Source organism: Syngnathoides biaculeatus, chromosome 13 (genome assembly GCF_019802595.1).
Source record: "Syngnathoides biaculeatus isolate LvHL_M chromosome 13, ASM1980259v1, whole genome shotgun sequence".
In the NCBI taxonomy this organism is placed as follows: domain Eukaryota; kingdom Metazoa; phylum Chordata; class Actinopteri; order Syngnathiformes; family Syngnathidae; genus Syngnathoides; species Syngnathoides biaculeatus.
This window is the reverse complement of record NC_084652.1, coordinates 4,993,920-5,020,519: the sequence shown is the minus strand read 5'-3', so window position 1 is coordinate 5,020,519 and position 26,600 is coordinate 4,993,920. Positions and strand designations below refer to the sequence as shown.

The window sequence follows — 26,600 nt, the reverse complement described above, 5'->3', positions numbered from 1 at the left end:
GTCAACAGGCAGGAGGCAGGGTGTACCCTGATCTGGTCGGCAGCCACTCGCAGGGCACATAGAGACAGTCGCACTCACAATCGCACCTATGGGCAATTTGGAGTGTCCAATTAATGTTGCATGTTTTTGGGATGTGGGAGGAAACCCGAGTGCCGGGAGAAAACCCACGCAGACACGGGGAGGGGATCGAGCCCAGGTCCTCAGAACTGTGAGGCCAACGCTTTCCAGCTGGTCCACCATGTCGCCTCTGTATGTGTGTTAATTTTTTTATTTTAGTAAAATGAAATTAAGTGGCACGGTTAGAGCGTTGGCCTCATAGTTCTGAGGCCCGGGGTTCAAATCCCAGCCCTGCCTATGTGGAATTTGAATGTTCTCCCCGCCCCTGTGTGGGTTTTCTTCAGGCACTCCGTCCCCCCAATATATGTGTTAATTGGATACTCTAAATTGCCCCTAGGTGAGATTGTCAGTCTCCCCGGGTGCCCTGCAATTGGCTGGCAAGCAGTTCAGGGTGTACCCTGCCTCCTCCTGCTTGATGATAGCTGGGGGAGGCTACTCTTGTGAGGATAAGCGGCTCAGAAAACGGATGGATGGATTTCTCATGGATTACAAGAAATAATGTGTAGCTAAAGTCGGGCAGAAAACATTTTCCTTGTAGACCTCAAGAGAAAAAATCAGAATAATTCTATGTATGTAATTCTACGTGCCTATTACAGTCCAGTGAGAGAGAGAAGATGGAAATTTTTGCGACCTCAACCTTAAACTGAGTGTTTTTTTTTCTGCCTGAAAATGAAAATATGACATTTTTGGTGGCATGACGGCGGTCCCAACGTCACACTTTCAGGGAAACGTTTGACTGCTCTGCCCTTGACTTGGAACCATCCAGCCGAGCGCGCTGGATGCTTTAGTTAATTAAACTTAATCTACCCCCGGAGACGCATACCGGAGTGCAGTTACACCGCTGTCAACCCCCCCCCCCCCCGCCCCTAACAACACACACACACAAACACACACGCATCCACTGTGGACCCCCTACCAAGACACCGACAGAGCACGAGGCTCCTATAAGAGGTGCATGACACGTAATTGCGTTAAAATATTGGAATATGTGAGCAAAAGGCCCTGCCGTGATTTTAATCAAATTTGAGCCTTTCCTTACATCACTCCAAAAAGCAACAAAAAAGAAGGAGGCGCCCTCACGAGGTGGTTCCACGCCACTGATTTTAGTCGACAAAATGCAGTCTGTTATAGATTACATTTTTATAGATCCTGCTGCTCACTGCTAATTTGTTTATTCTGAGTCACATGTACAAGGTCAATTTGGAGGTTTGGGAGGAGGTGGCGTAATGCGCTGTTACAAAGAGATATAAATTAATATAATTCACCCCCACCCACAGAAACAAACAGAAATGAGGAGATCTAAACAGCTGAGAGTGTCAGAAACATTGTTTGCGTACATTAAATGTTTTTCATGACATCGTTTGAGCGTGGTAAACTAAAATATAGATTGAGGACAGATATGTGCATTCTGCATTAATATTCAAACCCCAAGTCAAAGAAAGAGACGGTGGACAAAGAAAAACTGGAAAACAAAACACGTGGAATGAATAAATGCACAGATGGACAGAAAAATGGATAGAACAATCTTCTGGTACTGCTGAAAAAAATTGAGAGGTTGACTTCGCGAAGAAAACCCACGCAGGCGGGTCCGGGATCAAACCCGGGTCCTCAGAACTGCGAGGTCAACGCTTTCCAGCTGATCCACAGTGCCGCTGCTTTGGTACCACCTGGTGATTAAACCAAAACTACATTGAACTGAGGGCAGGAGCTTCTCTAGGTCATTGTCTCCAACGACGTAGAATAAAAACTGGACTGAGCACAGGCCCCTTTCTCGTGGTAAACCTCCGGTCAGGGCGAACCATTACTTGGGTTACTATTTAACATGAAAGTTGACGTCCTTTGACATCCTTACCATTGTTTATTGGGAAATATAATAACATCAAATTTAATTGTAATACGTTAGGTTTAGCTTTTTTGTTGCGCTGTTGGCTCTCAAAACCAGGCAGGCGGTCGCAAAGAAGTAACTTTATTATCTATTTATCGCATCGTTTTCCATACAATGTGTGTATGTTTACCATACTTTTTGCCCCGACCAGAAGTCAGAGCCTGTTGACGGCGGCGGAAGCAATGATGGCTGCAGAGCGCGCATTCCAGTTTTTAATTCTACGTCACAGGTGTCAAATTCAAGGCCCGTGTGCCAGATCCGGCCCGCCACATGATTTTATGTGGCCCGCGAAGGCAAATCATGCATAGCGACTTCCATGATTTTTGTGATAATCTATAACAAAATTTCAAAATGTCATATTATAAATGATTAAGTTGAGATATTGCAAGCATGTTTGTGTTACCAAAAATGAACAATAGTTAAAAAATGATTTCTGATTCAAAACCACCATCATCTGTAAATATCATGAGGCGAAAGATTTTCGTGGATCACAGTCATAACGGCCCTCCGAGGGAAATCGTAACTACAATGTGGCCGTCAATGCTTGTCTCGAAGAAAATATGGCTGATGCTGCCATCTTGAGGCATCTCTAAGCAATTACAAAGCAATTGGGCAAGCGCAAATCACATGCAGACTTTCAGAGTTTGCGACGGGGCTTGTTTTCTGTCCTCCGTGAATCGCGTGGGGGTGGGGGAGGGGCAGTTGCAAGAAATCGATATTTGTCAGGTGCACGCCATGTGAAAAATGATGTCGAGCTATACGCAGAGGTCGTCCCCACTCGACAGGGATGTGATGACTCGTCGGTTCGGTCCCCCGCCGTCGCCGTCGTCGTGACGCTGACACCTCATCATCTTCTTCAAGTGGCTTTTAAACTTGGACCCCACAAATACGTAGAGGACGGGGTTGAGGCTGCAGTGGGAGAAAGCCAAAAGCTTGCTGAGGTGAAAGGCGAAGTCCAGATGGTTGTGGCTGGCGCAGCGCGCCGCCACAGTCTCAGAGTCCACGGGCGTATGGGGCCAGAAACGTAGGGATTTTAGGAAGTGCGTGACGTTATACGGAGCCCAGCCCACGAAGAAGACCAGCATGAGCGTGAAAATCAACTTCAAGGTTTTGTTCTTGCGTCTCCTCGCCGAAGGACGAAGGAGCCTGCACAGGATCTGAGGGTAACAAAAGAGGAACACGCCGGAGATGAGGACGAAAAGGACGTTTTGCTGGTAGATTCCCCACAAGCCGCTGGCGGAATCGTCATATTCGCAGTGACTCTGGCCGGTCTGCTCCACGACCGTCGTCAGGATGACAGCCGGGACGGACATCAGGACACTGGCGGCCCACATGAGAATGGACGCCAGCAGGCTGTGGACGCCCGCCGCTGACGCGAGGCCGGACAGCGGGTTGAGGACGGCCACGTGGCGCTGGATCGTCATGGTGATCAGGATCAGGCCGCTGCTGCAGAATCCCACGTCGAACACGAAGCTGACCAGCTTGCACGCGCAGTCCCCCAAAGCCCAACCCCAAGCGTCGTAATACGCCCAGAAGGGCAGCGCCGCCGCAAATAGGAGGTCCGACGCGGCCAGGTTGAGGATGAGCGCGTTGGTGAGGAATTTGACCTTCTCGTATTTGAGCACAATCACGACCACCAGGCCGTTGCCCAGCAGCCCGAGAACTGCCACGGTGGAGAGGAAGAGCGGACTGGAGACCTTGACGAACTCCAGCAGGCTGCTCGTGTTACACATCTCGTCTTCGTAGTCCTCATCATAAATATAATCGTCAGCAATAAAAACTGATTCGTTAGCGGTCGTGTTTGGCGTCGCGGTGACCTCTTCGGCGGCGGCCATTTCTACTGTGGTGAGAAGAAGAACCAAATGGATTAGGCCAGTGTCTGAATAATTACGATCACACCCTATGATAAAACAGTGGCGCCTTGACTTACAAGTGCCTAGATTTACACGTTTTTTGAGTAACGAGCTTCATCCAGGATGTCGTTCGAGTTAAACGGAAAAGAATGGCGGAATTTTAGTTTGCCACGCGGAGGACAACCACAGTCGCTGATGGATTTGCGATCGTGCTCTCGCCGTTTATTGAATGGGACGGTCAAGGATACGATTTCACAACACCTACAAGGGGTTACGATTAGCCTAAACTCACACCAAGATGCTCAGAGGCAGAATAACCGGCCATGGCGACTTCAGCTGCTGATGTCACTCGGGAGGCCACGCCCATTAAAGGCACACCTACATACATTCTGCTTAATTTTATTTTTATCCACTACTTTTTTTTTTTGCTGACAGTAAAATTTCTGTCAACATGTTGTTGTATGCAACAGTGAAACTGTAAAAAAAAAAAAAAAAAGCAACAACAGACATTTAAATTAAAAATGTTGTCTTTCTGCTCTTCCTGGCGTCATCGGAAAAAACAATTGCAAATCATAGAAAACCATTATGGTCTCAAATATTGCCGCATCGTCCCGACCAGAACATAGCGAACAGTGCTGGCCTTTGACGACTACCTTCGCGTCCCAAAAGAAGTCACTTCCTTTTTTTTTAAAAAAAAAAAAAAAAAAAGTCATTTCTGGTATCCAATAAAAGTGAAAAGCTATATTTAGATATTTTGGGGGGCTAATTAATATACGAGTACATTTGTCAATCAGAGAACTGTGAGTGTGACAGTAATTTGCACTTGACAATAGTAGCAGAGTTTTTTGGCTATTCCTTTAAAAAAAAAAAAACGCATCGAATTAAAAAAAATACTATAAATGGCCTAATGTACAGAAAAAAGTTACTTTTTAAAAGAGTTCACGTGAAACTGAAAAGTACACACATCTAGTTATTGACGCTATTTATGCGTTTAACAAGTAGTTATATACAGTAATATTTGTAAAAATCCCCCCATTAAATGACAAAATAATGTAGAAGAGTACCGTACCTCCACTGCAGTCTTTGGATATGGTTCCTCAATCATGATGCATATGGCTGAGAACATTAATTTCACTTCATCAACCCCCGCAGAATAGTTACACCTCCACCATTTTGAGGAAATATTCCTTACAAACATTGACCATGAAATAAATGTGGCAATTTAACAAATACCGGGAACAAAAATGTCTCATTTTTGTGCTGGTTACAGTTTAAAAAATGTACTCCAAATAGTTGTGATAACAAGAAAAAAATGTTTTTACAGACAAAATGAATAAAGAACCTTTTGTGAAGTGCCTGTAGTCTTCAGTATTACAATATTACATATTTAGTGTGAACAGTGTGATTCTTTTTCGCTCATATTTTCTCCCCGATTAAAAAGAAAATAACTCACAACATATTTTTATTCTTTTTAAAATTTGTATACATTTTTAAAAATAAACCTCCATTAGTTTGTTCTTTCAGAGCCAGCGTCTCAACCAACCTTGAAAGGCTTACGGAGAGCCTCGGCTACCGGATTGGTCAGCATTACCTGTCAACCATATGATCGGACCCGCCTCTAACAAGGGCAGAATTTAGTTTGGCAACAACGCAGGTGTGAAGTGACCACTCGGGAGAATTTTACGACAGGTAACTCTCATTTTGTCAATCGTTAAAAAGCGAGCATTTTTTTTTCTTTTTTACTATCAGCACGACCGCCAGTTTGGGGTTATCAATGTTTGCAAGGACCCGGAAGTGGAGAAGCGATAGCAGGTGCCTCTGGTATAAATAGCATCGGGACGTCTCTCCTCCTCCGACTTGTTGATGTCGTGTTTACAGCGGCTCGTAAATGACACAAAACATTGACAAAACACACCTCTCCCTTTTTTTTCTTTTTAAATGATGGTGTTTCTGTCACCAGAGCTGTCGAAAATTTCGGCTGTCAGCTGTGGAACTACACTATGCCGCTTTTTCCACTGTATTTTGTCAATTTAACCCATTATCAAGTGTCTTCCACTTAATGAATGAGACAGCGTAGGTTTGTGCTGTGTACGTAAGAAAGTTTATTTTTGTAATTCCTTCCACAGAATTGGTGTGCAATGTCCACCTCAGCCTCCTCGGTTGGCCATCATCAGCTGCAGAGGGTCATCAAAGATCTCTATGGTAATAAGGATACATAGGAAAATGCCATCTCTGCCAGTGTATGAAAAAGAATGAATGAAAAAATTGATTTAGTGGTTGTGTTGTCACAGTTCTGACGTCCTGAGTTTCAATCTCTGCTCTGGTCTTCCAGTGTTGACTTTGCATGTTGTCACACTACTCGGGCTCCTTCCTACATTCTAAAAACATCCGTTCTCGGTTCATTGAACGCGTAGTTTCAGGGGACACCAACATGGGACCCGCGGGCAACGAGAAACCCGTAGCGAGCACCACATGGTGGTGCCCGCAGGAAAAAAAACAAAAAATGGTGATTTCCAAGGCACGTTGTAAATGCGACCATTGGAAAATGTAAACGGTTGCACACGTTTCTAAAAGTGTTGCTCTTTTGTAACTTGTTAAAATCTATCCACCCATCCATCCATTTTCTTTGCTGCCTATCCTCACGATGGTCGCGGAGAGGGCTGGAGCCTATCCCAGCTGTCAAGGGGCAGGAGGCGGGGTACACCCTGAACTGATCGCCGGCCAATCATAGGGCACATAGAGACAAACAGCCGGAGTTATATTCACACCTAGGGGCAATTTAGAGTGTCCAATTAATGTTTCGTGGTTTTGGGATGTGGGAGGAAACCGGAATGCCCGGACAAAACCCACACAGGCACGGGGAGAACATGCAAACTCCACAAAGGCGGGGCTGGGATTGAATCTGGGACCTCAGAACTGTGAGACCAACGCTTTACAAGTTGATCCACCGTGCTGACCCCTTGTTAAATCATTTTTTATATGTCTGAAGTCATTAACATGCTGTCTTCACAGAGATGAATGTAATTATTAACAAAATGTAATTAGATAATTTAAGTGTCATGTCAGAAATATCAAACTTGTACCCCTTCACATTATTTTTACGCTGTTTATAACATTTTGAATCTCGGCGAGTAACCAAAATATTTAATAAACTTCTTTTTCTTCTTTTCCTTTCGGCTTGTCCCGTTAGGGGTCGCCACAGCGTGTCATCTTTTGCCATCTTAGCCTATCTCCTGCATCTTCCTCTCTAACCCCAACTGCCTCATGTCTTCCCTCACCACATCCATAAACCTTCTCTTTGGTCTTCCTCTCGCTCTTTTGCCTGGGAGCTCCATCCTCAGCATCCTTCTACCAATATACTCACTCTCTCGCCTCTGAACATGTCCAAACCATCGAAGTCTGCTCTCTCGAATCTTGTCTCCAAAACATCCAGCTTTGGCCGTCCCTCGAATGAGCTCATTTCTAATCCTATCCAACCTGGTCACTCCGAGCGAGAACCTCAACATCTTCATTTCTGCCACCTCCAGTTCAGATTCCTGTTGTTTCTTCAGTGCCACTGTCTCTAATCCGTACATCATGGCCGGCCTCACCACTGTTTTGTAAACTTTGCCCTTCATCCTAGCAGACACTCTTCTGTCGCATAACACACCAGACACTTTTCGCCAGCTGTCCCAACCTGCTTGGACCCGTTTCTTCACTTCCTGACCACACTCTCCATTGCTCTGTATTGTTGACCCCAAGTATTTGAAGTCGTCCACCCTCGCTATCTCTTCTCCCTGTAGCCTCACTCTTCCCCCTCCACTTTTCTCATTCACGCACATATATTCGGTTTTACTTCGGCTAATCTTCATTCCTCTCCTTTCCAGTGCATGTCTCCATCTTTCCAATTGTTCCTCTGCATGCTCCCTGCTTTCACTGCATATGACAATATCATCTGCGAACATCATGGTCCAAGGGGATTCCAGTCTAACCTCATCTGTCAGCCTATCCATTACCACTGCAAACAGGAAGGGGCTCAGAGCTGATCCCTGATGCAGTCCCACCTCCACTTTAAATTCCTCTGTCACACCTAAGGCACACCTCACCATTGTTCTGCTGCCATCATACATGTCCTGTACTATTTTAACATACTTCTCTGCCACACCAGACTTACGCATGCAGTACCACAGTTCCTCTCTTGGTACTCTGTCATAGGCTTTCTCTAGATCCACAAAGACACAATGTAGCTCCTTCTGACCTTCTCTGTACTTTTCCACGAGCATCCTCAAGGCAAATAATGCATCTGTGGTACTCTTTCTAGGCATGAAACCAAAATATTTAATAAACTACAAAGGAGTAATAGAGCCACGCTGAAAAGAAAGCATCATAATAAAAACAAATTTGTAATTTCGCAGGGAAAAGGACATTTTTTTCTAAAAAACTCAATGTTTCAAAACTGAAGTTGTACTATTATGAGACTAAAATATATTTTCTAAAGAGTTGTATATTTTCAAGATTACACAACTGAAAATGTTTTATATTGAAATTGTAATATGACTACAAATGCGTGATATCCATCTGAGAATACGTTTGTATATTAACAAGGGGGGTGAAGGGATGATAAAGGAGCAATTTTGGGGGAAGGATTGGCAATGACCCTGTCAAGTTACGGCTTAAGTATAAATTTTAAAAGATAAGAAATATGCTGCAGATTATTAGCAATGTGAGGACTTTCAAGCCATCATTAAACTTTTGGTTGAAAGGAGTTTTAGTTAGTAATTGTATTCCAGGACTCGAGAGATACAGTACTTGCTTGATATAGACTGATTCCTCGCATTTGTGGTCAGAATTTTAAATTCACTTGTTTTGATATGACTTCTCCAAAAAATATGACTTTTTCCTCTTAAACTAAGGATTTAAATCTCAAAATATATTACTTTACCCTGGTAAGGCGATAACTTTCTTCATATAGTTCTCCTTCGTAAGAAAAAAAAAATCATTTGACTCCTCATTGACTTTTATTTCTAGATGCTGTGTTTCAGCTGGGTCAAGAGCACAAAGAGTTCTCTGAGCCCGTGACTGACGACAGCGCCACCCTACGCAAGTTCTTCTACAAACTCGAGTACCTTCTGCAGGTACGGCATCTGAGAAGCTACACACAAACTCGGGATGGAATTTGCAATGGAGTTGATGAATTGGGACTGATTGGTTTAGTGATTTGTCCGCTTCCTGCACCACATACGCTGTTCCGTCAAAAAAACCGAAAAAAATTGATTTTGGTGGCCTGGTGATGAAGTTCGGCCTCCACCAAGGAAAATGCAATACATCCGATTCACAGTTTGTGCCTGCTTATTTATCCATCCATCCATCCATCCATCCATCATCCATCCATCCATCATCCATCCATCCATCCATCCATCCATCCATCCATCCATCCATCCATCCATCCATTTTCTTTACCACTTATCCTCACGAGAGTTGCGGGGAGTGCTAGAGCCTATCCCAGCTGTCAACGGGCAGGAGCCGGGGTACACCCTGAACTGGTCGCAAGCCAATCGCAGGGCACATAGAGACAAACAGCCGCACTCACAATCACACCTAGGGGCAATTTAGTGTCCAACTAATGTTGCGTGTTTTTGGGATGTGACTCATTTGCATGAAACAGGACCACACCATCAAAACAGGCTAATTTTAGTGAGGCTCGATAAAGGGATTATCTCCCTTTTCCTAATTGTTGATCGCAGGCGTAATTTTGACAAAAGCACGTTTAAGAAACATAGCAATGGTTTAAATAAGTGAAAAAAAACATTGTTGATTTGTCCTCAAGTAGTTCTAAACACAATTTTTCCAGTTTGACTTGAAGGAGAGGACAACCTTTCTCGGCAAGAGAAAAGACTACTGGGATTACTTCTGCGACTGCCTGATTAAGATCAAGGGTGCTAATGATGGCATCCGTTTTGTAAAGTCCATCCCTGAGGTAATCCTGCTTCGCAACATACACACATACACCTGAGACGCGGCATGCCGCGTGAGGCGAGCACAGACACAAATACACCGACCGTATTATCATGTAACTAATCCTCCGGCCAGTCGGGCTGGACCGATTCACTCGCGTTCTGTCACCTGCAACTACTTTTCCTTCGTTGGCGTGTTTCCGGGAATCCACAGCGGTGAGCTTCTCAATCTTAGCTGTAGTGAAACTCGGTCAATTTATACGATGAGTTTATGCGCAACTTAAAAGAAGAGGTTTTTTTTTACTCTGTAGTGGATTTTCTTGAACAGATCCAAGGACTTCCTTATGGAGGAGTTTAGAACTGCTATGTTATTACGGTATCTTATCGTGTACTGTATATCTTGTTTAGCCCTGTCTTCAAACCATGCTTAGTAACATTGTAAACCACAATAGATACTTCGCTATAAAGCAGTTATGATTCATCTTTGGTCTCGTATCTGATTTTATTTTTTTAAAATTCGAATATAGTTTTAAAGGATTTACATATGGATTTATTTGATGTGTGAAAGGAAATAGCATTTTTTCTTTGCTTTTTTGACGTGTACTTTTAAACCCTTTTTTAAAAGTTATTCTATTATACATGCTCAAGTTAATGTTGTGTCGGCCATATTTATATATATATATATATATATATATATATACACACACACATAAAATCAACCTCAAGCTCAGCTCAACGTTCTGTAGTAGCTGCTAAAGAAAATTGTTTTTAGTATTATTTACATTTGTAACAATAACTTGTTTCAGGGGGCCATGTTTTATTACATTATTAGTACCGTATTTTCCGCACTACAAGGCGCACCTAAAAGCCTTTCATTTTCTCAAAAGCCAACGGTGCGCCTTATAATCCGGTGCGACTTATACATGGATCAATATCGAGGCTTTAGTGCAGTTCCATCTAATGGATGCATAACGTAACCCCAGCCTCTACTGTAGCATTTATTCTGTGCGCCTTATAAATGTGGTGCACCTTTATATATGAAAAATGTTTTAAAACAGGCCATTTATTGAAGGTGGGCCTTACAATGCCGTGCACCTTATAGTGCGGAAAATACGGTACATGCCACAGTCTGAGAAAACAGCGACTGCGGGCCACGTGCGTCACGTGTAGTCACCGTGTAGTCATTGCTAAGTAGAAAAATGTAGATGACAGGGCTTGTTAGAGTCCTTCCTCACTCCCTTAGGTCTTTGTTTAATATCAGTCGGTCACAAATATGAGGGAGTCTCCAGCTGGTGTCCTCACAGCAGACCTGAAGGTGTCCTGTTGTACGTAAAACTCCATCTGCTAATGCGGCAGAGATGTCAGGTTGCCGACGGACGGACAGGTCAGATTACGGTTCAGTGGGCGGATGTGACCTCTGGTCCAGCATTTTTTGACACCCCGTCCCACGAATCTGTTGTTACACAAGCACGTGTTTGCACAGGTTTATTCTGATTACACTTCAATGGATTAGTCACTTTGGATTATAGACAGTCATCTGTCGTCAGAATTTGGCACATAAAAATTTCCTTTTGTGACTCGGTTGTGTGATGTGTTCTCAGTTAAAAACCTCCCTGGGCAAAGGCAGGGCCTTTATCCGGTACTCGCTGGTTTATCAGCGCCTTGCCGACACGCTGCAGCAGTGTCTCATTAATCAGAAAGTCACAAGGTGAGTAGCTGTTTCGTACGTGACGTATTTTTATGCCATTTTTCAAGAAGCGTAACTTTCGCTTTTCGATTTTATGTCTCGGTTCCCTTTTCACGGATTAAACGTACAGCCCTGTTTACACCTACTGCCACTTCTCGCTTCCCAAACTCAAAACATTGCAAAACCATGTGATTAGCGATTAATCAACGTTATGTGCTAACTGTCATTGCATTCACGTCAAATAATCTAGTAATCGGATCAGCTCCTATTGTGAAGCGGCACAACATGACGTCATGTGACACAAAAAGGAATGCCCAGTTAATGCCGTGCTTACAGTCTTTCCAGACTACGTCGCATTCCGACTCTGATTCCAATTTCATTTATGTAACTTTCCACCGTATGAATGAAATGTTGTACTGTAATGTAATGTAAAGAAATATTGCAGACTGCAGTTGAACATACCAGCAATTATGAACCACCACCAGTGGCAATCTTTAAGTAATGTTTGTCTGTAAAATGTTGTTTTCCTTAGTGACTGGTATTATGCCCGGAGTCCCTTGCTTGACTCAAGCCTTACCTCGGACATTGTCAACCACCTGTACGAGCTCAATGAAATCCGATTTGATGTTGCAACCCGAGGTTACGATCTCGACATCGATTGGCCAGCCTTTGCCAGGTAAATGCTGCTCACTTGTTGTCCCCCCAACTGACATGGAATCTTAACTCTACGTCAGGGGTTTGCAACATTTTCTACTCAAAGAGCCATTTGGGAACGGCTCTCAAATTTAGCACTCTTCCAAGGGGTTTTAACTGATTCTTTAAATGTGAGAGACCCCACACATTACAAGGGGTAAATAAGGGTTGTTACTGCCGATATATTGCATGGTGTAAAGATAAAAATATTTCCATTGGAAGTCATCATTTTCCCCTTTTTGTGACATGAAAGACGGACATTAGGGGCTGGCACATCATCAGTCTTGTGGCGACCCCCCAGTCGTTGCTCCAGCGTCAACAGTCTGATCCAGGTATAAAGTGCAAAAAAATGCATATGAGATACCTTTTTTTGGAGTGAATACTATGTGAAGGACCTTTTCCCATCTACCATTCAGTCACAGGAGTTTCCAATTCCAGACTTGAGTTTCTTTGGGGACCTTGCTCTGAAAAAAACATCACCTTGCAGCGTTGCGGAGAATCTCCACATCCAGCTCGGCCAGTCCGAGCTCAGGCAGCAAGAGCTTCTGGGACAGGTTGAGGAATTGGGCAATGAGGCGGCCGAGCTAAAAGATGTCATCAAGAACCTTAACGGCCAGTTGCTAGCAGCTCAGAAGACTATCCACTTGCTGAACTCTTCAGTAGTCACTCCTAGCATGGATGTCCGTAACCACTATCAAACGTGTTGGGAAGAAAAAAACTGTGACCTTCAGGACAGACTTGCAGCTACTGAGAACAAAAACATGGAGCTTCTATCCAAGCTGGACGGGACCATTAAAGAAAAGGGCAAGCAAACAACAAGTTTCTGCGACTCGGCTTGGAATCTCCAGGAACTCCTGGAGAAACTGAAGTCAACGGAAGAGAAGAGGCTGGAGGCCAAGAGGGAGGCAGAGGACCGAGCCAGGCAATGCGAGCGTGTGTCGCATGAGCTCAAATTGAGGGAGGAAGAACTGAGGACCTGCACGGAGAAATTGGCTGACGTCAAATCCCGGGGCAAGGACGAACGCGAGGAGACCCTGAAACGCTTGGAGGAGCTCCAGGGTGCAGTCGGTCGTATTCAAGGCGCATTGACGCTGAAAGAGAAGGAGAGCGGGAATTTGCGAGCGCAGCTTCAGGGCCTGCAGGCCTCGCTGGAGTGCAGAGAGCGCCAGGCGGAGGAACTGAGGAGGAGGCTTCAAGAAGAACGTGACGAGATAGAGCGCAGATGTACTGATAGAGATAGCCAGAATGAAACCTTGGAGGTTCAACTGCTGGACCTGCGAAAAACCCTAAAGAGCAGAGACATAGAACTTTCCATCAGCTCTGAGAGAATCAAGCATTTGGAAGAACATTTGGAGAAGCTGAACGTGGACAAAGAAAGTCCTCTTTCCAAACAATATGAAAATGAGATGAATGCGTTTGAGGAAACCGGAAACATCGATTGCTACAAACCTCAGTGCTGTGAGCTTAAGGGGATAAATGCTGCGCTGCTGCAAGTGGTCAAAAAGAGAGAGGAGAGCATTGCCGAGATGACTCGGGGAAGGGAAGCCTTGTTAGACCAGATCACCGCTCTCAGGGCTTCTGAGAAGCACCTGAAGGGAAGGGTAGAAGCTGCCGGTCTCTGCGTTGAAGATCGCGAGAAAAAGCTTCTGGACGAAAACTGCCGTTTGCAGGAGCTTTTAGAGAAAGCTTTTCTTGAGAAGGAGCAATCGGATGCTCAACAGAAGAGCGTGGAGCAGGAAAACCGGGATCTCCTTGAGGATCAGTGCTCATTGAAAAAACAACTCGATGAGGCCCATAAGGCGTTGGACTTGCTCAATTCCAAGTTGTCAAATCTAGACGAGAGCCTCACAGAGTCCCAAAGAAGCCACGCGGAGTTGCTGGTGAAATTCCAGCAAACGGAAGTCAAGCTCAAAGACCAGATGGCTAAATGCGGTCTTCTCCAGGCTCGCGCTGAGGAGCTGGAGAGCAGTAGCTCAGAGCAGCATGACGAGAAAGGAGCGGCAGAGAGCAATGAGAAAACGTCAAAGCTTCACGAGGAACATTTAACCTCTGAGACCAAAGAGGCTCCGTTCAGGCTGGTGATTGCCGAGGCTCAGCTGGAGCTCAACCTGAGGGAGGTGCACCGCCTCAGGGAGGAGGTGGTGGCACTCAGGGCTCAGCTCCTGGCTGGGACGGAGGAGAGAATGAAAGCTCAGGCCTTTCAGGAGGTGACCGAGGCCTCCCGAGAGGACCTGCGACTCCTGGCAGAACAGCTCAAAGGTCAGGTGGAGGAGCTCAACCGACGGCACGTAGACGAGATCTTGCGTTCCCGTGAGCGCGAGGAGGCTCTGATCCGCGAGCGTGACGGCGAGGCTCTGGCTCGGGCGGGCCTGGCGGCCGAGGTGACGGCCTGCAGGGAGGAGCTGCGCGATCTCAAGCAGCGCTACGACGCCTTGTGCGTGGAGAACAGTGACTCCGGAGAGGCCCTGCACCGGGCCAACACTGAAACCGCAGAGCTCGGCGTTCGCGTGTGCATGCTGACGGCAGAGAACGAGGAGGCTCGCCTGCGATGGGAGGACCTCTTACAGAGGCAGCAGGAGCTGCAGGAGGAAACCGCACGGGAGATGGCCACGCTGGAATCCTGCACAGAACAGCTCCGCCAGGAGAATCGTCAGCTTCTCGGAAAGCTCCGTCACCAGGATGACCTTTGGACCGCGACGCAGAAGCTGCAGGAGGAGCTGACCGATGCCCAGGAGGAGGCGGAGATGCTGCAGGAGAGGAGCCGCCAGGAGATCGAGGCCCTCCGCCTGCAGCTCAGCAATCAGGCCATCACCCACAGCAGCCAACTGCAGGTCGGTCCCGCAAATCGTGGCGCTTCTGGGCCGCCAGCAATGCATTAATACCTTTGTTTGGTCACTCAGAGTGTCAACGAAGAGTTAATGGATGAGAGGTTACAGATGATGAGCGAGCAGGAGAAAACGATTGAGGTGGAGAAGAAACTAAAGCGCTTGGAGGTGAGAGGATATTGCTCAGCTTTGATCGACAGTCACGGAGCTATATTAATTATTCACTAGCAGGATACAATTTTTAAGGGAGGAACATTTTGTGAGACTACAACACAACTAAAATAGTGATCAAATAAATCAAAATTTGAAATATTAGTAAATACAACCACAGTAATTGTGTTTATGGCAGTATCGATCATAGTTGACCATTATTTCCTTTTTACAGACAGAATCGTGGATGCAGCTCTCTGTTGGTGTTCCGTTCATCGTTGCATGATAACATTATGTCCCGTATGTGACCGTTGCTAGGCTGAGGCACAGCGCTACCGGCAGCACCTCGCAGAGAAAACCGTCCAGATGGCCCAGTCGGAAAATCTCCTACAGCAGAAAGAGGACGAGCTAATTCATCTGAGAAAGAATTTATCAAGGCGAGACAATGTTTGTATGGATAATATATCATCCGTGTTGATTAGAATTAAAGACGCTACTTTTTTTTCGTTTAGATCATGCTTTGTGAGAGGTAATGGTTGTTTGCAATCATCCATGTGTTTGTTATTCCTCAAGGATTTTCTTCTTCCTCCGATTCAAGCGTATAAATAACAACTGCACGGAGGCCACTTGGGAATTTCTTGTTAATAGATTTTCGTTTCTTGTCGCTAATCGACCGGTATTTTTGCGCGCAGATGCCAGGAGGAGCTTGACGTGGCTCAGCGGGCCTGTCAGGAACTGAGGGACACTTTGAAGAGGGTCACGCTGGACAAGCAGAACTTCGACCTGAGGACGGCCGCCGAACTCGACGACCTTTATCGCACCAAGGTCAACCTGGAGGAAAGGCTCGTGGAGCTCATTAGGTATTCGGGACCTTTTTGGGCATTGTGTCAGGATGCCATCTTTCCCCGCAATGGCTGCATTTGTGTGTTAAGTTGAAGGATTCAAAAGCCTTGTTGTCATGGACATTTCTTGATATCATAAAAGAACAAACGGTAGTGCAACTGGTTAGGGTGTCTGCCTTATAATTCTGCGGACTGGCGTTCAAATTCCAGCCTCGCCTGTGTGCAGTTTGCATGTTCTCGTCCTGACTGCGTGGGTTATCTCTGGGCACTCCGGTTTAGTCCTGCATCCCAAAAACATGCATTAATCGGGAGACTCGAAATGGACGCTAGGTGCGATTGCGAGTGCGGCTGTTGTCTGTCTCTACGTGCCCTGTGATTGGCTGGCAACCGGTTCAAGGTGTACCCGATCTCTTGCCCGAAGATAGCTGGGATAGGCTCCGGCACTCTTGCGACTTTTGTGAGGATAAGCGGCTCGGAAAATGGATGGCGCAACAAAAGGACAAACAAACAAGTCGCAAGGACCCATCAGTGAATTGAATCGGAAATTGACAATTTCGTTTTTCTTTTTCAAAATACTCTGGTCCATTTCCAAATTGTTGAGCTTTTACTGTGTATTTATTTACTTTTGTATTACATAGCAACACAAAGTGTGTGTCATGTCGCCAAGTGCGTATGGACTTTAAGTGTTATATTTGGACAGGGACAAAGACGTGCTGTGGCAGAAGACCGACGCGCTAGAATTTGAGCAGAAGCTACGCGACGAAGAGACTGAGCGGGACGTCAACTACTGCCTGGGCTGCCACACCCCGTTTGGCTGGTGGCTCCGCAAGCACAACTGCAGGTCAGACTGATGCCGCACAAGACCTGCCACAATGTGCACTAGGTGTTTAATTTGTCATTATCCATCATTTAGATGTGCTTGAAAAAATTGTGTGTGTGCGTGTTTATTTGTATATTTGTGTGTGTGTGTGTGTGGTGTGTGTGTGTGTGTGTATATATATTATATATATATATATATAGAGAGAGAGAGAGAGAAGAGAGAGAGAGAGAGAGAGAGAGAGAGAGAGGAGAGAGAGAGAGAGAGCGAGAGAGAGAGAGAGAAGAGAGAGAGAGAGAGAGAGAGAGAGCGAGAGAGAGAGAGAGAGAGAGAGAGAGAGAGAGAGAGAGATGGGGCTTTTTCATGTAAAATATATATATATATATAAAAACTAAAACGGCTCAGAAAATTATATCTTTCAGATAATTAGAGCACAAAATATACAAGTTAGTCTATAGTCATTTTCAATTTTGATTTAAACAGGAAGACCAGCAATATATGTATATATTTTTCCAAATATATTTTTTCAGAAATAAAATGAATAGTTAAATAACATAATAATAACATAATGTTTAAAAGAAGAGCAGAAGCCTAATTTTCTTTTTTTATATATTTAAGGATTTCCTAAATTAAATTAATTTGAGTTACAACACAATATGGGTGGTAATTTCTAAATAATAATTTAATTGGGTTTTTATAGGTATAAATAAATTTTTTTATTAATTTTATTATTATTTTTTTTTTACCATGTCATAAAGTGCTGCTTGAATGTTATTTTTAAATCGCATATTAAAGAATTAGAGAAGAGCGACCGAGTTGACTTTTTTTTCCCTTCAGTTTTTGCGGCCGCCCCTTCTGCTACTACTGCCTGACCAACGCAACGAGCCACCAGCCGGGCGGCACCAGAGAGCGCTGCTGCCGGGACTGCTGCGACGAGGGCGGCGAAGACGCCGAGCGCCCCCAGCAGGACGACGCCGTCACCGGCACGCCGAGCTCGGCGTTCAGTCGTCTGCTGCAGCCTCTGCGAGCCGTGACGAACGTTTTGGGTATAGGTGGAGTCTGGTTTTGGTCATAAATGACACAACGTGCAATTTTGTCGATTATGGGATGTGGTGTGTGTTCTCCAGGGGCAGATGAAAGTGACAAAATGGAAGACGGCTTGTTTGACATCATCACGGAGGAGGAAGTGAGCGGCGTCTCTGACGGCGAATCCTTTACCACTGCCTGCTCTCCTGGATATGGACAGCAGGAGGCAGCACAACTGTGCGTATCTCATTTTGCATGGATGCTGCTGTTGAATTCCAACCTCGGAAGCTGAGCTAACAAACACAAATTCCTGAAACAAAATTTGGCATTTCGCTTGCAGTTTGAAAGCCAGATTATACTAAATATACTCGTTTGGTCAACAGTATTAGGATAATGAAGCATTCATTCAGAAACCTCCATGTGAGGTCACAGATGCTGGATATTAATCTTTAATCTAGTTTATCCTGAAGATGTTTGATGGATTTCCTACAGATTTAACTCTTCCAAGCATATATTCATGCAATAGGAACAGAAAAGATTCTTCCACCAAAATGTTTCCACAAAGTTGGAAGCTGAAATTATCTCACGATCTCATGGCAATTTTGTCCAAAACATATGCATTGAAGTATTAAATGTAAGCAACCCCATACATGACGACAGAATCGCTAATCTGTTCCAAACCGGATGATTTTTGTAGTACCAAGACTGACCTGTGACAGTCTGGAGGGTCACACAAGACATTCGAGGTCTCAGGAAAAAAAAAAAAACAAGATAAGTAAAGAGTAGTATTGCAAAAAGAAGAAAAGAAAAGAAATAGAAGCTAGGCTAACTGTTAGCTTTTCTGATACTTGCATCACATTTCTGAAATGTCCTTATTTTTTTAGTAATGGCTGTTGTTTGTTTGCTGTCACAATCATGGAGATTTTCCACTATGCTCAACTCGATACTGTCCACACACTTAAAGATTGTAAATATTAGACAGGTTTAACATTTTCGATTGTCGACTATTTTCCGAGCTCAATGGGGAAGGAAAAATAACAACAGCCCACACAACAGGATAATTCCCGGATAATCCTTTAGAGACCAGGCTCAAATTAGTTTGTGATTCTGTATGATTTCCTTGTCCTGTGTAGAAGCAGCAGCAGTGCCAGCACAGGAGAGTTCCCATCAGAAGACCCCGAGGACCGCCGCGGTGCTGTTCAGGATGCTGAGATCTGCCTGCTCAAGTCGGGGGAACTGACGTAAATTTGAAACTTTTGAAAATAAACTTTATACACCTCACATTTGCACGTTTTCACGGGCGGATCGTTTGTTGTTTTGTATGTTTTGGGTCGTGTTCAATGCCAAAATGGGAAGTGTGATGATGTGAAACGTGTGAAATGTCACACTTACGCGGTCAATGACATGACAGAACCTCAGAACCACTTAGGTGGAGTCAAAGAAGCAAAAGCTCACCAGGCAAACTTAGAGAAACATTATCAATCTTTTGAAGAACTCCAATAATATTTCTGCCCAAAGTGGGATTCAGACAGCACGGTGTGTGTACTCGTGCTTAGCACGTCTGCCTCATACTTCTGAACTTTGGGAGTCGGATTTCTGCTCCAGCCTTATTGTACGTAGTTTGGACGTTCTCCCCGTGGTTGAGTGGTTCTTTCTTCAGGTTCTCAGTCTTCTTGCAACTTTCACAAAACACACTCGATGATGCTTTGGCGTTTGCGGTCTTTTGTTTCAGGTTGGCGTCTCGCTTCGTGGTGGACGACATCTCGGACTTCGGCGACCCGCGGGAGCTCTTCATCAAGTCGAGCTGTTACAGCACCGTGCCCATCAGCGCGGACCGGCCCGGCGCCACTGTCGCTTGGACGTTTAGCTCAGAACCCAAAGGCATCTCCTTCAGCGTCGTTTTTCGAGAGAGCGTTCAGACGCCGCTTGAGCAGACGAAGGTGATCCTATGTGGCATACACACACACACACACACGCATGTATAATATATTTGTTAGTCAGGAGTGATTGCATAATGGACCTTTCCAATGGTGATCTTAAGCTATGTCCCACAAGCTTACAAAATGGCGATTGAACCAAACATGTTTGAAGTGGATTCTCTATCACGTATTCCAGATAATATTGGGGTAAGTTTTTTGCCAAGTGCTTCAGACTTGTCCAAGAGAGGTCTCAACTATTTCACGCATTCAGTTGTACGTGCGCTCTTCCGCGAGCCTTAATCCATCGTAGACACTTCGTCAACTGTGTTTTAAGCTTTGAAAAATGAATCAACCGGGCCCCTTGGAACCTAGCAGGATTTCTTTCATCAGAATTGCACGTTAAGGACCATTTTCTTTGTAACAACTTTTCCAAGCACACGCTACTGACAACTAGCATTGCTTGTGGGACAATATGGGGAGAGGGGCGTGTCAATCCAGCGGTGAAGACAATGCGGCTACCTGATTGGCTATTATTGTTCGAGTGATTGACAAGTCGGAAAGGTCCATTGTTGACAAGTATGACTTATACAACCAGGTACTGATTATTTCTGAAAATTTGTCTTTTAGCGAACTATTCTCATTTTGGCCCTACCGTTACGTCAAATTCTAGCTAATTTGCATTAGCACCGATGACAGCTACCTGGGCACAGAGCTGCTATTTTCCTTTTTTTTTTCTTTGAAATGATGAATGGGCTATAGTGAACCCTCAAGACAGCATCCCAACGCCATCTGCTCTAAATGTAGCTATTTAGAGAGGCTGATAAGTGTACTGTACTGACATTTTATGAAGACTCCCGGGAATTGTTTTAATTTGTGGAAAAGCGGCGTAATATGGCTCCTTTAAATGAGTCCATGCCCTTTGTCAGGTGTTGATCCCGCTGACTCGCTGCAACTCCCACAAGGAGACAATAAAGGGCGAATTGAAAGTCCGAAAACCCGGAGAGTACACGCTCATCTTTGATAACTCCTTTTCGAGGTTAGTACGCATGCGCCGGAATCACCCAAGTTTTTTTTTTTTTTTTTTCCCCCCCTGAAGCTTTTAGCAGGAAGCATCAATACCCGGTGTAACGTGCTCCTGTCATCCAGGTTCATCTCCAAGCGGGTGATTTATCACCTGGCTGTGGACGCGGGCATCCTTCCGTGAGAGCAAAAGCGTGTCCAACAGGTGACGATGCATCCATCGACGCTTTCGGGAGTATAAGGTAAATTGAGGCAGAGTTGAACTTGATGCAAGCTCCGTGAGAGCTGAGGGCACTTTAGAAGCATCTTGGATTGGGCCACATCAGATGATGCAGTCATAGCAGAAAATCACTTGAATTAGACCATATATTATCTTTTTATTCATGTCTGGGTTAGAATTAAGCATAAAGTGTCACCTATGAAGGATGACAACCGTGCACGCTCTTAACGTTACATGGAAATTGTACATTTTATTATATTAATGAGGACAGCATTCAAGCCTCGTGAGAAATGAGCTCTTGATTCGGTTCAGTCACTTATCAGTTATGAAAGATTTGGACTTTTCCTGCAAAAAGAGTGAAGGTGAGATCACGGACAAAAAAAAAAAAAACAACAACAACCTTGATGTCATGGAATCCCTGGAAAATTCAAGAACTTTTGAAGTATCCCATCACTCAAGTATATATTTGTGTGCTTCAAGGGGAGTTATGGAATGTTGTGATATGTTAGCCACAGTTATAGTCATTATTCATTTTTATTGGGGGGGGGGCATTTCAAGCATCCATATTCTGTTTCCTATTTGTAGTTTTTTTTTTGTTTTTGTTTTTTTTACTGGTCACTGAACAAGATTACTACTGTTAAATTGGGAATGTACAAAGAGAGACTGGAGCACATTTCCCAGTATGACTTGAATGCAATTTGGTATCGTCTGAGAGTTTTCTGTTATCATCTTTATTGTTTCATAAAAAAGAAAAATGATAAGATGATAACTCCAGCAAATGTATTTGTTGTCAAATCAACATTGTTCATCACATTGATGCAAAAAAAACTAACCTTAATTGTTTTATTCAGAATACCAACAAAGGTCGTGGAATTGGTATTTTGATGTAACGCAATTGTACTGTGAGCCTTTACTGGGGGGGAATCGCCCACTAAGTGTGTCCAAAATATGATCTTGATTTACATTTCCCTATAGTTGCCTTCTACTACTATTATAAGTGGGTTTGGTGTGATGCATTTTTGAGTTACTACTGTTGAGTTGCAGTATTGTTATATTCTGTATTTGAGTGAGTGTATTCTTTAAGCCAATGACCATGTATGTCATCATTTTTTTTTTGCAAATACTGTGTACTGACACGGGGGGGGGGGGGGTAAATAAAAGGTCATCATAATACGTTTTCATTTTACACGGATTTTGAACTTGAAATAATTTAGGCTTGATGGAAAAAATAGAATGTGACGGGAAAAAATACAGAGTTGAGTGTAAAAATGAAGGAAAATATTTAAAAAATCTCCTCTAACTGTCCTCACATGCCCTGTAAACAAGTTTGAGGTACAGCCTGTACTAGCGGTTCAGTCACTATTTGAAGAAGTCAGGTATTTTCGGGGGTGACCAATCCCTGCCTATTGCAAATGGTTGATTATAAGCAGCATGGCAGCATTCGATTGATTAAAAAAACCGCTTTGCGGTGCTGTTATCATCATTCTCCATATCGCATATTGCATTTATTGATCCAGGGCAGGTTGGGTTCCTCTGGTGTGTTTCTTCACTGCAGCTATTAATAGTTGCTGCCCCCTGCTTGCGGCTATGAAACCCCACAATGAGCAATGAGCAATGTTCTCTATCGACGATACTTAAATCCACTCTAGTCCTGAATTCTCCTTGAGCCATGCAGGCGGATCAGCATTGAGTCGGCAGGGCAGCAGCACATGCGTCAGCTTCCAGGAAAAGGTTTTGAAACGAGCCTGATCCGATCAGCGATGGATCCCACAGGTAGAGACTCGTTCAGAAGGGGCCTCTTATTGCTGGTGGCGTATAACCAAGCATCGGCGAATGGTCTTGAACCTGATCCTGAAGTCTTTTGTAAGGTTCAAAGTTAAGACTCCCTTCATGTCTGAAATTTGACTTGCAGCCACCATGCTCATTCTGCAGACCCATGAGGAAGTGAGCCTAAATTCTTCGCCGGGTGACGTATAGTTGGATCATGGAGTTGCAACCGATCAGTCCTTAATCTAAAAACTGAGACCGATTGATCAGGACTCTCCCACCATCAACTGTAAACCCTCTTGGGAAACTTGGAGTCAAGGATTTCTGGACAAGAAACGGGAGTTACAGTATGATAATGTCTCCACGACAGAAGGGGGCACTGGTAGATGTTTGGTGGTAAGGTAGCTCGATGATTTTATCCCGATTATCAAGTGGTCAGCCAATGTTGAGACCAGGCAACTCCAAACAAGAAATGGGAATTGACATAATTTGAGGATAGGCAGTGATGCTGCTAGATGATTGGTCGTAAGGTAGGTAGAAGTTGTTGTCTCTTCTCTTAGAGAAATTTAAATGCCCAAGTATGCAGTCTCTCTCAAAACCCTTCCATGGAGGATTAATAAAGCTACATTGTAGCTCATCAAAACCACTTCGAAGTCAAGGCATTCCAGACAACGAGGACTTGGAACACCTCAAAGAAAGGGTAATATGGTAGACAATTGGTAGTAAGTTTGGTAGATGAGTTATCCCTCTCTCTCTCTCAAATAGAGAATATCACCATTCATCATCCATGTCAAGCCCTTCCCACGGGGTAGATAAAGCGGTATTGTGAACACTCCAAACCGATGCGGCGACTGAGGCATTCCAGACGGTATACAAGACGCGACATGCTTGGAGGATTGGTAGCTGGTAAATTATAGGTAGTAAGGTAGGTAAAAAAAAAAAAAGGGTAGTTTCTTCTTTTCAAACGTCAATGGCTTGGAAATCACATCGTTTTCAAAGACCCTTCTCTCCGCAAGACATCTACCGGTTTGGAGTCGAGCCATTCCACACAATCAGGGCTTGGCATGTCTTGGGGATAGGTACGTAGGTTGCCAGATGATTAGTAGTTAAGATCGAGAGAAAATGGGCCAGCTCATCTAACTGCCACATTCTTCTCAAAGCCCTTTCCTCAGGGAGAGATAAAGCCGAAACGTGGGTCATCCAAACTACTATGCGTTCTAGACGTGAAGCAGGACTTTTGCAAAATGTCTCGAGGATAGAAAGTTAGACAGGTCGATGTTTGGCGAAAAGTTATCTCTTCTGCTGCAGAGAGACTCAAACGCTAGAGGATCACGACTGTCTCAACTCCCTTCCCCCAAAAATCTTGACCTGACAGGAATTGATATGTCTCAAGGATATCTACTTGTTACCATGGTAGATGATCGGTCGTAAAGTAGGTTGAAGGATCGTCTTTGGAAAAGAGTCAAGAAGGATTACTAAATTGGGGGTACGCTAAGAACTAGCCAGTTTTAAGACCAGTTTTGTGTTCTCAGTCTCTCCAAACTGCGACAGCGCCTCAGTCGTTAGCTCTGAGCTTCAGCCACAGGCGAGTTATTCATGCAGTGTAATTTGGAATTTGAAAAAAAATATGACAATCATACAAGAGTAGTTAGCAGGGCAGTTGGAGAATAAGTAGTTTAAGTACCCGAGGAGCGTTGGCAAATTAGATTATACTATAAATATCCTAGCAGTGTAGGCTGTGTATTTTGACTAGAACTGCCACAGAAAATGTTAGAGGGGTGTCGTGTAATGGTGGTACAAGGAGGATGGTATGCAGTTTTCTCGATGCCTACTATAATGTGCTTTGTTCTCAACAAAAAACCTGAAATTACTTTTTGTACTTGTTTGTATTGCAGTTTATTTTTGGCTGACTTCAATTACACGAATCAAATGAAGAACAATCCCAATGTGATGCTAAAATACTTTTCTAACATGAATGTAACACTTTTTTTGTACACTATCTTTTCATATCTCTATACTGCCAAATATGATGGTGGAACCTGAAATGTTAAAAAAAAAAAAAATATGGAAAGAATCAATTGCGATGAAAAATGCTTTTTCAAAAGTTTATTTTTGTCTCTTTATCACACCTCCGTTACGGATGACATCAGCACATTTTCTTTCTTCCTTGGTACCACTTTTTGTAGTGGTGGTTAACAGCGGCCATAGCGACAGTTTAATCCGTGTTGACCTGACTGTACTCGATTTGTTTACATGCTAAATATTGCTAGCGGAATGGGTTAATAAAAAAAACGAGTTTAAAGTGTGTCATTCTGTCGCCATTTAATTTACATCAACAGTTTGTTCCCCTCCCTTTATTTAGTGAATAAACAAGAGCGCCTTCCTTCCACTTGACAAACAGATGGAGGAATGGGCTGACTGACATGCCCCGCACGCTTTGGATTGCGCGTCGTTTTTTTTGTTGCTTGCTTTTCCATCCCTGGCGTGTGTTCTGGCCCGCTACAAACGTGCGCATTTGTGTACGCGCGAGGTGTTGTTCTAGCTAGGTGTCCGTCTGACAGAGGCCGCTGCTGTTCCTCAAGGTTAATGATCTCATTGTAAATCATGTCACAATCACCCGTCCGCTACCGCGCTCTGCTCTCTCTTTTCTTTTCGCCTCTCGCCAGCGCGCGCACGCCGGCCCACGGGTGCCCCCCCGCCGCATGCTAATGCCAGTGCGCCATTTGCAAATGGGCGCATTCGCACGTGCTGATGAACGCCTTTGCACAGCCGCCCGTGCGCAGACTGCGTTTATTTTTACGTGCTTAAAGATACGGCGGACTGCAAGCCTCGCTGTTGTTCTCACACACACACCACACACACACACACACACATCCCAGTTCACCCAGTGTGCGCTGGAACAGGATCAGCTTCACCCAGGGATGAAAGAAGGCCTGTGCGAGGTTGTGGATTAGTTTGAATGGATGATAGAAGGATGGGAACATAGCGGAAAGGAGAGCAATGGATGATTACTGCTCGCTAGCTGAGTCATTTATCCATCGATAATGGTGAGCGGTTGGATGATAGATTGGTAGTTACTGTAAGTCGATGATGGAACGGTGCAGAGGAGGATGGATTGGTTCCAGGTGATGAAAAAATGTTTTTTTTCTACTGATTTAGGATCATTTTGCATCACAGAATAATAATTAAAAAAAAAACAACAACAACAATGACCATTTCTGTTCTTCTGATCAAGATTTTAGGAATTTTTCGTTTTTAATCAAATGTTACAAACTTTTCTTACCGTAAATTGAACAGTAAACATTGACAGAAGTAAATTGAACATGTAAATTACATGTTAATAGTAATGGTGTAGTGGTTACACACACCTGCCTTTGGTGCGGGCGGCGTGGGATCGATTCTCGCTCGGTGATGGTGTCGATATCTGCGCTGCGGCTGACCGGCGACCAGTTCAGGGTGTAGTCTGCCTTTCGCCCGAACCTAGCTGGGATGGGCTCCATCTTTCCCGCAACCATTGTGAGGATAAGCGGCTTGGATAATGACATGACAAATTACATGTTATGTCATCATTGTTCAAAATTCAGGGCATCAACCTCCATTTATTTGAATTTCTAAAGCAGGGGTGTCAGACTCGTTTTTCTCACGGGCCACATTGTACTTGCGGTGTCCCTCAGAGGGCCGTGAAACCATAAAAAATCCTCAACCGCCTCATCATATTTACGCGTAAAATTTATGAACTGGCATCATGGTGGCTCAGCTGGTAAAGCGTTGGCCTCACAGTTCTGAGGTCCCGGGTTTAATCCCGGAACCTGCCTGTGTGGAGTTTGCATATTCTCCCCGTGCCCG

The 26,600-nt window shown here is 44.4% G+C and overlaps 2 protein-coding genes across 4 annotated transcripts; one reads left to right on the top strand and one right to left on the bottom strand.

Moving 5' to 3' along the window:
- Positions 1-1,452: 1,452 nt before the first annotated feature.
- On the bottom strand, positions 1,453-5,057 carry LOC133510694 (chemokine XC receptor 1-like). 3 transcript variants are annotated; one of them, XM_061838918.1, is made up of 2 exons: positions 4,925-5,057; positions 1,453-3,842 (listed from the first exon to the last, which is right to left on the bottom strand). In XM_061838918.1, exon 2 carries the CDS (start codon positions 3,835-3,837, stop codon positions 2,758-2,760), a length of 1,080 nt encoding a protein of 359 aa, XP_061694902.1. In that variant the 5' UTR covers positions 3,838-3,842; positions 4,925-5,057; the 3' UTR covers positions 1,453-2,757. The 3 variants fall into 3 exon arrangements, with proteins under 3 accessions (XP_061694902.1, XP_061694904.1, XP_061694903.1); XM_061838920.1 differs by having other exon boundaries at positions 1,453-3,839; positions 4,925-5,048; XM_061838919.1 differs by lacking the exon at positions 4,925-5,057 and adding an exon at positions 3,933-4,200.
- Positions 5,058-5,420: 363 nt separating this feature from the next.
- On the top strand, positions 5,421-25,021 carry LOC133510687 (FYVE and coiled-coil domain-containing protein 1-like). The gene is made up of 18 exons (XM_061838902.1): positions 5,421-5,544; positions 5,982-6,057; positions 8,863-8,969; positions 9,686-9,811; positions 11,390-11,496; positions 12,008-12,151; positions 12,422-12,500; positions 12,585-14,999; positions 15,069-15,161; positions 15,462-15,580; positions 15,836-16,003; positions 16,686-16,826; positions 17,640-17,848; positions 17,930-18,065; positions 18,962-19,069; positions 19,561-19,768; positions 20,674-20,783; positions 20,894-25,021. Exons 2-18 carry the CDS (start codon positions 5,994-5,996, stop codon positions 20,949-20,951), a joined length of 4,392 nt encoding a protein of 1,463 aa, XP_061694886.1. The 5' UTR covers positions 5,421-5,544; positions 5,982-5,993; the 3' UTR covers positions 20,952-25,021.
- Positions 25,022-26,600: the final 1,579 nt, after the last annotated feature.